Below are 14230 nucleotides of genomic sequence, written 5' to 3'. Positions count from 1 at the left end.
ACACTAAGAATGAGGGGTGGGCTTAGCCTCTCTCCACACATGATAGCGTTAATAAGTTAAATTATTAGTTGTAAGTCGTTAACGGATCTGTCATTTTAAGAAAGGGTTCAAATGTCTAGATTTGTGGTTCTGCAGTCGAGAATATGTCACATGTTTTCTCAAGCTATCATGTTGCTTTATGGATATGAAGAAATACTTATGTTCCACATCATCTTTATTGGAACCAATTTGATTCCTTCCTTAGTTGAGTGGAGGCAAATTTAAAATGCAATGATCCGCATGAGCTTGGGTTACCTTGGAATCTTGTTTTTGTTGTAGCCTTATGGTTCATATGGAAGTGGAGGTGTTGTGCTATATTTTGTCCTAATTTTATTAAACCTCCTGATCCAAAGAAATGCATATTGGAGTATTCTACTAAATGGCTCAAAGTTAATGTTAGCATCTCTAGTAAACACAACTGAGTGCAGGTTCTCTTGGCTTGGATTCCTCCTCCATCTGGGACTTTTAAGTTAAATGTGGATGGTGCTAGGCTCGGTTCTAGTGGGGTATTGGAAGTGGAGGACTAATTAGAGACTAGCACGATAACTGGATCACTGGCTTTATTGCTAAAAACGTAGTTGGGGAAGTTCTCCTTGCTGAGCTTTGGGTTTTGTTTTATGGATTGAAGATAGCTAGCTAAAGTTATAAATTTCCCTCATCTTATTGTGGGGGCTGATTCTGCTTTGGTGGTCTCTCTCCTTCATGGTTCACCTAGCCTTATAAATCTTCCTCTTTATGGTCTTGTCTTGAAGTGTAGAAGTTTGATTATAGAGAATTGGAGTTGTAATGTGCAACATGTTCATATAAAGCGTAATTTTGTAGTTGACGGGTTAGCCAAATTGGGCTTAAATAGCGAGATGGAGTTTCAAGAGCTTGTGGAGCCTCCTTCTTGTTTAGTTCAAACTCTTTCGGATGATTGCTCTGGAGTTGCTATAGCTAGATTAGTTGTTTCTTAGTGTTTTCTTTTTCTTCTTCCATGTTACCGGGAAAAAAAAAATAAAAGGTTTCAAATGAATAAATTTCTTTTTGAGTAATCCATCTCCTATTTTCAAATTGGTTACAATTCTTTGACAACTTGATGGAAAAAATTAAATGTGTATTACAAGTTGTTTCCCTCTTTTCGGCAAATATTTAGTTTTAGTTCTAACGTGGAGTACATTAATAAATAATAGGCTTTTTAGCTAAAATAGTCCCTGATATTTGAAATAAATAGAATTGGTCTTTAAGTTTGTCCACAATTAATTATTTTGGTCATTCCATGAAAAATCTCCATAAAATAAGGGTAAAATGACAATAATATCCTCAATTTTTGTCAAATCATTTTTACCTATTGTTTATTAAATTGAGGTTAATTTTATCATCCTTATTTAACATAATTTTTCGCCCAAGGACTAAAATGATTGTTTGTGGACAAACTCAGAGACCAATTCTATTGATTTCAAATCTCAAGGACCAAAGTAAGGAGTTATGCCAATCTCAGGAACCATTTTGGCTAAAAAGCCTAAATAATAATGATATGTAGTGAACACATAAAATATTAACAAATCATGTGACAGTGAATTGCATTAATTACATTGAGAAAGAATCAAAGAACAATGAGGAATGGAGGAGAATGAAGAATTAGGGAGAGAAACAACTGAAGAGAGAAAGAGTAAACTATATGAATTGTATTTCAGAGTTAATGAATTGGATCCTTACAATTATAGAGATTTTATGCACACATAGATCTAGTTTAAAGCTTCCTTCTTACACTTCTAACAAACTAACTTCTTAACAACTTAACAGTTTTAGTATGACATGACAGCCTCACTAACTAAACCAGTGCTAAGTTGTCATTTATTGATACTCAACAAATTGATGATATAATCTTGCTTAATTATAGTACAACCATGTCTAATGATTTTTTTTATTGCAAATGTAAAATTATTATTTAGGTACAAACAGTGTTATTCACACCCTTATTTTTACCTTCCATATACTCTTGTTAATTTTTTGTCATTGATCATCTTCAAAAGCGGCCAAAACTATTAAAGAAGAAAGTAAACCTCATTACCAGTTATTTAGATACAAAGAAGAGGCCAAACCTATTGAAAAAAAGTGTTGGAAATGTGCCCTAAAGCCAATCATATGATGATACTTTACGAACATTTCACATGTTAAACTAATCTAGTTTAATATTAAGGGCAAAAATTATTGTTTAAAGCCGTCTCATATAAATATTATATGCTTAAACGATAAGTTCAAGAAATATGTAATTGGGAGAATGTGATCTAAAGAAGTTAGATTCATGAGACCATTCTCTTCCGTATACATATCCTAAACGTTCTTAATCATAGGATTGCCAATTGGGCATTGACAATCCGTTAAGATCAATACGTGATATGCCTTCTCTTAGGGATAGTGACTGGTCTCGAGTCATTGGTGTGATTGACACCAAGACAAGCATGTAGGTGCTTAATAGAGAATGAGTCCACTGAACATGATCAACAAGGAGTTCTCATACTCATGTCACATGAGAACTCATGGTTGAGATAATGCAAAGTAGTCCTTTGACCTGAGGCATCATAGTTATCTTGTGGTTAGGTCCTTGATCTTTGACTATGTCAAAGTCACTCCATCAAAGGGCGTCCATGGCATAGCTGGGGTTAAGCCACTTAGCCATGGAGGCAAGTGAATGCACAACAAGGGATCTCTAACCTTCAAATCGTTTGAGGGAGAATACTCTATGATATGATTAAGAATCTCTGGCCAGAGTATGAATGAGATTTAGGAAGTCATTTCAAATCACATTCAAGGTAATCATATAAGTAAAAGAATCACATTGGATAGTAGACATGAATAAACTATCAAACCAAACAATGTGGTCAAGAGTATTGTATTAGAGAAAGACCGTATTGCATTGTAATCCTAAACTTAATAGGTTCTTTACCTTTTCTGATTAGCTTGGGTAGCCATGATATACTGCTAGGTGTCACTCATAGTTTGTGGAAGCCCTAAATGTGTATAATCACTAAAGGGAGAATTGAAAGTATGTTTCAATTCATAATCGATTTGAAGAGTTCTAATTGCCCACTGCCTCGCTAAAAGGAATCTAATGGATCATACACCGTGTAAGGTAGAAATTGAAGAAACAACGGAGATGAGTAAGGATAATTAAATGGTTTAATTATTTATGGCTAGGATTAATTAATATGTTAATTAATCAAATGAATCAGTTCGTATTAGACCTTGGGTTAGTTTTGGGCCTCAAGGTCCAATGGGATTTGAATGTCAAGTCCAATAACTCAAGTTGTATGACAACTTGAAAACATAAAGGGCTTGAAAGCCCAATAAACCCATCAAGGCCGGCCATAAGAGTGAGGGGTAGTAAACTTGGCTTAATTGCAAGTTTGCCACTCAAATGTGAGGTGGTATAAATGCATCCTTATAGCCATTTCATCATTAGGGTTTTCTTTAAGGAAATTGGAGAGAACACAAGCTCGCCTTTTTCTCTCTAAGAGGCCGGCCACCCTAGAGGAAAATAGCTAGCAATCTTTCTTCTTCTAGGTCACTCATCTTTTCCTCAATGCTTTTCTTGGTGTGGAGACCTAGAGGTTCCCTATTTTGGGAACTTGGAGAATCCATTCCTTCATCCATCCAATAAGTCATGGAGTCAAGAAGCAAAGCTCCTCCATCCACATCCATGGAGTCAAGGAGCAAGAAGGAAAGAATGCTCTCACATGGGTGAATATCCTTTGCTAAGCAAAGAGGTGCTTCAAAGGTATAAAAGTTTCTCAACTCTTTTCTTTAAGATTTGAGTTGAGTCTTGGTTCACCACAATTACTAGGCCTTGAATTTCATGAGTGAAGTTTTGTTTTTGAGTGCATGATTTCACCGTTTAATTGTTAATTGCATGCATAGATGTTGCTCAAATGAACAAGTTTTCACAAATATTTCCTTCAAAAAGAAAGTAAACCTTCATTACCAGTGATTTAGGTACATGACAAGACTAAAGAAGAGCCCAAACCTATAAGAAGGTAAACCTTCATTACGAGTTATTTAGGTACCTGATAAGACTAAAGAAGAAATTAGAAATATTGAAGAAAGAAGGTAAACCTTTATTACCAGTTATTTAGGTACATGACAAGACTAAAAAGAGGCCAAACCTATTGAAGAAATAGGTAAACCTTCATTACCAGTTATTTAGGTACATGACAAGACTAAAGAAGAGGTCAAACCTATTGAAGAATGAAGGTTGTTGATGTACCAAATTGGGTTGACTTTAGAACAACTTAAAGTGCCAAGGTGTGACTTTTCACAATGTTGCTTTAGTTATCCAGTGAAGATAATATGTAAAATGATAAGAGATAAGGGGAGCAAACACAAGATGTGTGTGGTTCTCCCTAAGTTAAGCTATGTCCACGAGGGTAGATGAGTTCTCATTAGTAATGTAGAGTTGACATGATGCAAAAGTTTAAGTATAATCAATATCATAAGTGAGTTCTAATAATTGCTTAAGTAGAATAATGTCATCAGGGATCAATTGCAGGTGAATGATCTCTTTTTATAGTAGAGGTGAGTCTCTCGTTATCATCCGTAGTCGATGTGGGACTCTAGGAGCTTTATTCAGGTGTTGACATGTGTCACTTGTGTTTGGTTTCTTGATTGAAGAGGAACTTATGTGCTTCGGCAAGGGTGTCTCTGCACGAATCCTTTAGTAGGTCTTCGAAGGTATTTCGTTGACCAGTACTCGATAGATTCAGAATTAGTGAAGTAGGGTAAAAAAAAAAAAAAAAAAAAGGGAAGGGATGAACATTCATCACCAGTTATTTAGGTACATTACATGACTAAAGTTTGAGTACGAATTTACAAAGATACACAGAAATTGGGTTACGTTGTGTTTCGTTTATCTTAGGTTTTATCATTTCGATTTCTGACCATAAAACGATAAATTATAAGCATGTCAGTTCATGCTGGTTATAACACAAAGCCTTTCTTGATCAAGTAGAACTAAAAAAAAAGGAAAACTTAGAACTGAAAAGAAGGAAAACATGGTTGAGAGTATGAATTTCACTTAGAGAAAGAAGATATGCATTTATAAAGAGTTAAACTACTTCTCATATTAACAATTAGTTTATCGTAGAAACTCAACTTCCTTAATTTATTAGCATATCTTGGCCTATGTGTGAAGCCCAAATGCCACAATCTAATTTTTATTGTCCACATGTTAGGCTTGAAAATCTATCACATGTGAGATCGTGTTGAGAATATAAATGTTGTTCGGGAAAAAAAATAGACCTTGCATGTGCTTATAAGAAGTTGGATTACTCCTCATACTGCCAATTAGTGTTATAATAAAACCTTAATTTTCTTTCGAACCCTGAGATGATGTAAGGCATACTTCTTATCGGTTAGTTTTTATTTACTCGTGATTAGGCATTAACATAAATTTATTGTTTCTTTTTTTTTTCGGGTACATGATTAGGCTCTAGCACAAATTTCCCTTGGATTCAAGCTAATTATGAGGATCTGCATGATTCAGCTAGATAAACATAAGGACAACGCTATTTGTATACATACAAAACCGAGGTAATTAGCTACATGATTGTATACATACAAAACTGAGGTAATTAGCCAAAAGCACTAGTGGAGCAAGGCTGTGTGCAGATGCTATTACACACATGCATGAGATGACAATTCTTTTGTGTTTCAGTGGATAATGCACAATTGGAATGATGAGCAATGCATTAAAATTCTGAAGAACTGCTGCAAAGCTATCCCTGAGAAAACTGGAAAGATCATTATAGTTGATGGGGTTCTACAGCCAGATGGTGGTGGACTACAGGATTCTTTCGTTCAAAGGTATGACCTAACGATGATGGTTCAAACTTCAAGCGGGAAGGAGAGAAGTGAAGTTGAATGGAAGGAACTGCTGAGGGCAGGAGGACTTTCTCGCTACAAGATCATCAAAATCCCAAGTGTCCTGTCAATCATAGAAGCTTACCCGGAATGAACTGCATCGGTTTTGTTTTGCTAATTCTATCATGTATCTCAATATATAATAAAGCGATTAAAAATGCTTAGCATGCAATAAGAAATTTGGCTTTACAATTATATTGTTTGAATATAGTGGAATACTCAAAAGAAACTCTGAAGTTTTCAGTGCGCAAAGTTTGATCAACTCTTTTTTGTGTGTATTGATCATTGGTAGGGGTGGACATCTGGTGATTCGGCTCAACCCGCCAATCAGTTCATTAGGCTCGGGTAGGCATTTATCAAGGGTTTGAATATGATGGGTTCAACCCACTAACCTGCAGGCTAAAAGCCTTACCAAGCCTCCCCGAATTGGATGATTTATGGGATAAAATAGTCCACACAGCAAATATAAGAATACGATGTTCACCTATGACTATCGTAGACATTATTCTGTGGATTACAAAATCAAAAGCCATCTTTTGGAAACCAATATTTAATTATATAGTAGCTCAACAATTTTCGGTAAAGCGCGTATGTGAAACTACGATACAAGAGAATAAAAACGAAACAAAAAATAACAGTTCTATATTCCACATGGAGAACCAGGAAGGTACAAGTTGTGATTAACTACTCACCTAAAGTTATTAGAGTGTCCTACTAACCTAAGTAATTTAAGACGTGTTTAATGTGACCTCATATATTAAACTATGAAGAAAATTAGAACACATGCATTTACCCAGTTAACTTAGACTCCATTACACAATCAATCACTTTAATGTACGTTTTAGTTATACAAGGCTTGGTAGGAAGGTATGAGATACATTATACATATAACGAATGAAATTTGATACAGCAAATAGATGGAATTTCTCAACTTAATGGTTGTAGTTTCTAGCTCATGCGCTCTTGATATCCGAGGTCCTTAATTTGTAGCTAAAAAAATTAATTAATAGGTGATAATATCCCACTTATAGCAAATTGCACTCAAATTCTTACAAAAACAAAGCAACTTATTCAGAAGGAAAGCATTTGTTCATTGTCATACTTATTTTTTTATATAAATGCTTATGTCGTCATTTTATTAATCTAAATTACAAATTTAGATATGAATTTACTGAATTAATAGTCTAAATTTACAGTCTGACAACTTTAACATAAAAGCATTTTCCTTAAAATTTATCCAAATGATAAGGCCAGCTAGGAAATGGTTTAGATTTAGCTATATTAAGATTTTGATGACATCCAATGTATCAAAAACATTTATGAATTTCTTTTATTAGAAAAATCAGAAGAAGAAGAAGAAAGAAGAAGAAATTACCTTAGCATGGCATGTGGCAAGCTATTATTAATGTCTAAGTGGATTATCAGATTGAGTGAATTATATCAAGTGCAATACAGCAAATCCATCCATGATCAATGTCTCTAGACCCACAAAACCCAATGGCTGGTGCAATTTTGGTGTTTGTTGGTAGTTGGACTCCAAAAGTCCTTGTTATTTATATCAGTTCGTACACAACATGTTACAATATGTGGTTAGTAGTTGCACTTTTGAGATCAAAACGACATGATGTTTCTATCTCTATAGATAAAATAGGGAAATTTGGGTTTTCCCCACTTTGCAACCAAAGCCATAAGTGGATCACATAGTCGGTTGCACTCAAAAAGGAGCTTACAGATTTGTCAATGGGATTGTCTTAGAAACCACTAACATTCTACAAGTGCAGTAATGAATGACATGGGCAAGAGATAAGTAATTGAGCACTAATGGGATTCAAAAACACTCAAACCCTGGAATAAATTTTTATCCTTCTAGAGTGAGTTCTTCCCCATTTTGAATGTTCAAAACCAATCTATAGAGTCAATACCTAACACTCACATATTTTAACTGTAGATTGGTTATAAAATTATGCGCGCACTAGGTTTATCAAAACTAAAGATGATTTTTTAAATCGCCGGCAAAAGGACACCACCATGGACAAAAACTTTACACATCTTTATTTTGTTTGCACAAGGACGTCATCGGGGTGATTTACATGTGCCGTGTAAGTTCTTGTCGCTTTTTAGAGAGAGTGATAGACTTTCAGTATGCCAACATTCCTTTCACACAGTAGGCTAGTTAGAATGTTTTGGTCTCAATCCAATAAGCAATAGCTACCACTTTACACTATACTATTAATTAGTAAGGATGCGTAGTAACGTTCAAAGATCATTCTTTAGCCTTTAGACTCGCTTCAGCAACTTCGCCCTTTAAGTGACAGGGGGGGTGGTAAGGAGTAGTATAAGAGTGGTCATCAACATGCCTCTCCTTATTCATTCTATAGGGCGGGCCTGCGGACCAACAATTCAGCAAAAGGGCTTAAAAGCTCATTTATCAAACCTTCCCCTTTGAATAATAATAAGGTAAGCTCGCACCATTCTCATTTCTAGTCCCATGTATATATTAAAAGTAGAAAAGAAAATGTGAAGATTCTGTGTATGGGTAAATACACTTAAACTAAATGCCACTTGTACATAAAGTTAGCATATGAAAATTTCATCCAACACATACCTAATAGTTCACACCTATTGTACCGAAAATTGCTTTTGACAAAACCCCTTTTTTTTCTTTTTTTTTTTCACTCGAAGCCCAAACAAAGTCTTGAAATATTAGTCAAATGTCTTACATGTTAATCTTAAAACCTCCACCAAAAACAAATATCCTGATAACAATTTAAGTAAGTGATTTTCACTCAACGAAAATAAGTGCGAAAGAAGAAAACCGAAATATGAAAATCGTAACCCTAATTCTTTGCATGTCTCAAGTCGACGGTGACAGCCAACATTCATTGCGCGACAAAAGCATGATTACTGGTGGAGTTATGATGACTCTAATCCCAAATATTATAATATAACTTTGTGCAACCAATCTACTAAAAGCAATAACTTATGTCATGTGGTGGTTCAGTCTGACGCGAGCACACAGAATGATATAGTATTGCACCTAGTCAAGGACTGAAGGCAACCCAAGGCCATAAAGAGTTTTTGGTTGGTCGTTTTGCTTTGGAATTCCATGTTTCCAACTGACAAGATAAACTAGTCAAAATACACAGAACTTCCCATATTAGTGAGATTTTGGCTGATGCAAGAACAACCAAGGATCCACTTCTCTAGTTTCATAATTTATATCATGATGTTTTCCACAAAATCCCTTAAATAAGCTTATCCTTAACAGCGGTGTACTTAAATAGGCTTATCCTTAACAACAGTCTACTCCTGTCATAAAATTTCTTTTCATTCAGCATTTTAATCATGTTATAAGTATTATAAAGATAAAATTTCTTTTCATTTAGCATTTTAATCATGTTTTAAGTATTATAAAGATAAAATTTCTTTTCATTTAGCATTTTAATCATGTTTTAAGTATTATAAAGAGTGGAATATACACAGTAGAAAGCAACATTCACTCCCAGTATGTTGACCACCCAATATGTGATCAACATCGATGACCACACGCTAGGGTTTGGAAAATCGGAAGAAAAATATTTAAATAAAAAATTGCAAAATGAGAAGGCAATTTATCCTCATCTCCCCAGAGTTCCATAAACGGTCAAGAGAATATAATAATTTACACAAACCACCATAAACTCATGATTCAAAGAGCCCTTCTCTATCCTCACCCATCTCTCAACTACATACAAAGTCCCAACAAAAGGAGTCGAAGTCATTCATCACATACCCTCATATACTAACGTCAAACATGAGCTTAACACTAAAACACCCTAGCAAATAACCACAATCCTAAATCAGCCTCATCGGCTAATTAAACTCCAAAACAAAAGGTTAACAAAAACCAAATTATCCCAAGAGAGGAGTTTAGAGGTCAATCACTTTCACTATCAAGTGAAGGAGTTCTTTTAAAGGTATTGACACTGGCCACGCCTAATAGTTGTGAAGTAGTTGAAGTCATGGTGCTGGACCCTAAGTTGCTTTAGCCAAGAATCCGCCACGCTCAATAGAGACGTGAGCCTCTCTTGGTCCCTTCCACAGTTGCCTGAGACCCACACACTCCCTTGCATCTTGTAAGTGGCCAAACCAAATGGAGGGAGAGAGATGCCTTCCCCTTTCTTTCGCTTCCGTTGCTCATCGTTCTCAATATCATCCTCAAGGTCCATGTCTACATACAGTGCAACAGGACGTGTAAGTAAATATCGTGCATATACATAGCTATTGGAGAACTTGGATATTTATGGTGAAAAGGGCTTGAGAATGGAAACAAAACTAAGTGAAATGGACGTGGAGAATAAATACCTTGAAAAGAAGATGAAAGGGTGTGGTATGTGAGGAAGGATGTGGACAGATCCCTTATAGTCCTTCCCATCGGAATGTGATAAATTGGGTACCTGAAAATAATCACATCAAGAAAGTTAAATTAAATTCTGCTTTCTCCTAGTAAGGAAGCATGCGCATCTGTGTAATTACGGTCATTTATAAGCAGTATTTATTCTCTACAACGTGTAATAATAACCGACATCTGAGTGATTTTCCAAAAAAGTTGCACATTCTGTGTTTTTCATAAGCAACAAAACAATAAAGTTTAGTAACATGCTCAAGACAGATTGCACGCTTTACTCTGATTCTATCTAGGTAATTATTTGGGTGTCACGTGTTAAGGCGCGAAAGAAAGAGAGATATACCAAGAAACAGCCATCCAACTAGCTGGTGAGAGATCAACACTCCTTAATGACATCAAGCCTGGGTATCGTTGCGCTAATGTATTGATCTGAAAGCGCATAACGAACAAAGTGTCAATCAAACCAACATACTTTTATTATGCGGTAATATTATGAAGCCTGATAAACTAATCAGCATAAGTTGTCCCGAGCGTCCAAAAGTTAGAACCTCATATCTTTAAGGGAATCATATATTTTTCTTCTTAAACAGAGAGTCAAAAAGAGAAGAACAACTAAACAAGAACATATTCTCATGAAGAGAGATGTGGATGTTAAATTATCAAGGTCAAAAGTTCAGATACCAAAACTGGAGAAAGTAGTCGCATGACTATAACAAAACCATTAATTTAAGATTACTACCAAGTTTAATCAGATAAACTCAAATAGAACCGAAAAAAGCAAATTAGAAAGGCACAGAGTAAGGTTTGCATAAGAGGAAAATACAAATGGATACCTTATCCATGAGAGGAACTCTTCCATAGGGAGTTGATCTCTCAAAATACTCAAAATATAGGTACCCTAATCTATCATTCACATGCAAGAGATTGTCTTGCTCGAACCCGCCATCTTCCGAAGAGCATCCATCCCATCTCCACAGCTTATCATTTTCACTCTCAAAGCTGCACGAATCGCTAAACGAATCCCTCGTCTCACAGTCGCCTGACTCGGGCTCTTCCCTGAAAAATTCATTTGAATGTGATTCTGCCATTTACAGCAACTTAACAAAGACAGATACCATTATTAGACTGTGAATTACACGAAATTACAGTAAGTAAAGCTGTATCAGATGGGCATAGAATCACCAAATCAATGTAGTCCAACAGTCCAACTAACCCATATCAGAATCTTAGCATTTCAATTGTACAACAAATCACAACCAAAACTTGGTTGATTCCATATCGGTTTTAAGGCAATCAAAACCACCATTTTACAAATTCGATCACCGGAACAATCAGATTGCAAAAACCAAGCTGACACAGCTACTACAAATGCAATTTTGAACCTTAACACAAGAAAAATTACGTGTAAAATCTGACATTTATACCTGAAGCGGTTCACAGATGAATTGCTAGTAAAAATTTGGATAGCAGAGAGGTAAGGCACATAGTACTGCACAAGAGTCTCGCCGCTGTCCATGGCGATTGGAACTCCGGCGCCATAAGCACTCCATTCATCATAGCAATTCCAGAGATCACTCAATGTGAAATACTCAACCTTTTCTCTCTCCCATGGATGCCATAGCCGATTGAGGTTCCTCATCTCAGACTGCAACGCAATCAGCAGCAACAGCAAACATTAAAAAAAAAAAAAATTAAAAAAAATTAAAAAATCAGCATGCAAATTGATCAAAAACCATTGATTTAAAAACAACCCAGAAACAGAAAATCAGACAGCAGCAAAATCAGCATGCAAATTAATGAAAAAGTATTCATCCAAAAACAACCCAGAAACAGGAAACTGAAGAAAAGTTCAAACCTTGGGAAGGAATTGGGGTTGGAGCACCGGGGTTGTCGAATGGAGGAAGCAGTCAAGGTTTGATTGCATTGACCCTTTGTCTAAAAGCATTTCTTTTTCTTTCCTCTGCTATTCTAGAGAGAGACAGAGATATGAGAGGGGGAGAGAGAGAAGGGGAGAGAAAATTTGGGTTTTCGCTCACCCTGAATCAGAGAGAGAAAAAAATGTTTCTCTCACCCCAACCCGGAAAACAGAACGAGCCTTATAAAAGAGAGAAAAAAACAGAGAGAGAGAGAGACAGAGGAGAGGAGAGAGAGAGGGAGAGAAACTGGAAAGAGGGGAGAGACTGATTGTCGGGATTCGATTTCCCTTGAAAAGTGAGACAAAAATGCGAAATGGGCCTACGAAAGAGTTCTATTTTTTGGAGCTTGGACACAGCAATTCACGGGCGAGTCTTTGCACCTCTGTTTTTTTTTCCTTCACAGATAGATTCTTCGCTGGCAATGCTATCAATTCCCAACGGATTTCCGTTCGCCGGAGAATTTATACGCTGGTCAAAATTCCCCGGACACGGAATTCTCTCCCTGTTTTTCCTGGTTTTTGTAATCGTTTTTCCTTCTTCACCAACCTTAAAGAAAACTCAACCCTGATCAAAGTCACGAAAATTCAACGTTAAACCTTCAAGCTACATCAAACCCAAAAATCAAAATTACGAAAAAACCCAGAAAAAAAACTGGCTTTCAATTGAATTTTCCCGAGAAAATGACAGAAAAAGTTTTGAGGAAAAAAAAAAAAAAAAGAGAGCTGAAACCCTAGTTTTCTGCGCAAGAGATTTCTGGGTTTTGTAGTTTTACAAACAAAGACACGATTTTCTAACAGAATTGCGAGAAAGGGATTCAACTTTCCCGGAAAAGCAGAGAAAGCAAAGGAAAAAGTAACAAACAGAGAGTGACGGAGGAAAGAGGAAGAAGGAGAGAAAAATATCAATGGAGGTTTTTGTTCTAGAAAGAGCGAGATTTTGCAGAGAAATGGATTTGAATATCAACAATAATTAAGGCATCAGAAAACCAGAATTATCATTTATGAGACTCATCTGTCTCAATCAAAGGTCCCCTCCTCCCTCTAAAAAGATAAACCATATGAATTTATGAATTTCTTTTTCTGTTCTACTGTTTTTAATTTCCCTGGATATTATGATATTTTTAAATCCAATAGGAAGATGCAGGCAGCTGAATATTTTTATTTATTTTTTCTTTAACTGGATGAGACTTGGTCCATGGCTTTGCTTGGTAAGTAGCATAATCATCTTTGAATTCTTCATTCTCTTTTCAACACTGCAATTGTCAGAAGGAAAAATGTAGAGGAAAAGCAGGGGTGGAAGAATCGTTCTTAATTTGGTTCATAATATTGCCAAAAAATGTTGAAACTCTTTATCTTATTTTAAACTGAAAATTAATATGCTTTTAACTGAACAACAGTTTTAACATAAGATTTAAAAGAATTTTTAAAAGAGTTTACGAATTCATATGTATTTAATCAAAATTTTAATTGAATCTAGGGAAATGGAAGTTTATGGGTATTTAATCAAGATTTTTAAAAAAAAATTAATCATAATTTTTTATAGAAATTCGAATGTATTTATTCAAGATTTTAAAGTGTATTTATTCTTGTTTTTTAAATAAGTGTCACATTCCGGCCCAATTCCTCACAGTTTTGTTTTTGGAATTCACATGAGAATTTCTTAGTGGGTCACTCATCCTGGAAATGCTCTCGCGCACTACTCGCTTAACTTCAGAGTTCCGATGGAATCAGAAGCCAGTGAGCTCCCAAAAAGCCTCGTGTTAAGTAAGGATGAGAATATACATATAAGGCTCGCAGGATCCTCATATCTGGATGATGTGGGATCTTACAATAAGTGTATTTAATTAGAATGTGACTTTAAAGTATTGTAAAAGATGAAAGATTTTAATAAATTTAAAGCTTTTTTTATAATTTTTTCAAGCTTTAGGAAATTAGAACTCTCTCTAAAATTTATAATAGTTTCGGCTAACAATTACATAGTCTAAGAAACC

The 14230-nt window shown here is 35.5% G+C and overlaps 1 protein-coding gene across 1 annotated transcript; it reads right to left on the bottom strand.

The window, feature by feature from the left end:
* Window positions 1–9415: 9415 nt before the first annotated feature.
* Window positions 9416–13179, bottom strand: LOC137707985 (uncharacterized). The gene is made up of 6 exons (XM_068446944.1): window positions 12180–13179; window positions 11749–11969; window positions 11158–11380; window positions 10668–10753; window positions 10282–10373; window positions 9416–10147 (listed from the first exon to the last, which is right to left on the bottom strand). The coding sequence occupies exons 1-6, from the start codon at window positions 12267–12269 to the stop codon at window positions 9888–9890; spliced, it is 972 nt and encodes a 323-aa protein (XP_068303045.1). The 5' UTR covers window positions 12270–13179; the 3' UTR covers window positions 9416–9887.
* Window positions 13180–14230: the final 1051 nt, after the last annotated feature.

This window comes from Pyrus communis, chromosome 11 (assembly GCF_963583255.1).
Source record: "Pyrus communis chromosome 11, drPyrComm1.1, whole genome shotgun sequence".
Taxonomy (NCBI): domain Eukaryota; kingdom Viridiplantae; phylum Streptophyta; class Magnoliopsida; order Rosales; family Rosaceae; genus Pyrus; species Pyrus communis.
This window is presented reverse-complemented; position numbering and strand designations above follow the sequence as displayed.

Bases quoted from the DNA above. Each gene is read 5' to 3' on its own strand.
- LOC137707985 (XM_068446944.1), bottom strand. From the start codon at position 12,269: ATGCTTTTAGACAAAGGGTCAATGCAATCAAACCTTGACTGCTTCCTC. The intron at 10,374-10,667 runs GTATATCTCTCT...GATTATTTTCAG, and splicing joins AGTTGGATGGCTGTTTCTTG to GTACCCAATTTATCACATTC. The intron at 10,148-10,281 runs GTATTTATTCTC...CACTGTATGTAG, and splicing joins CCTTTCATCTTCTTTTCAAG to ACATGGACCTTGAGGATGAT.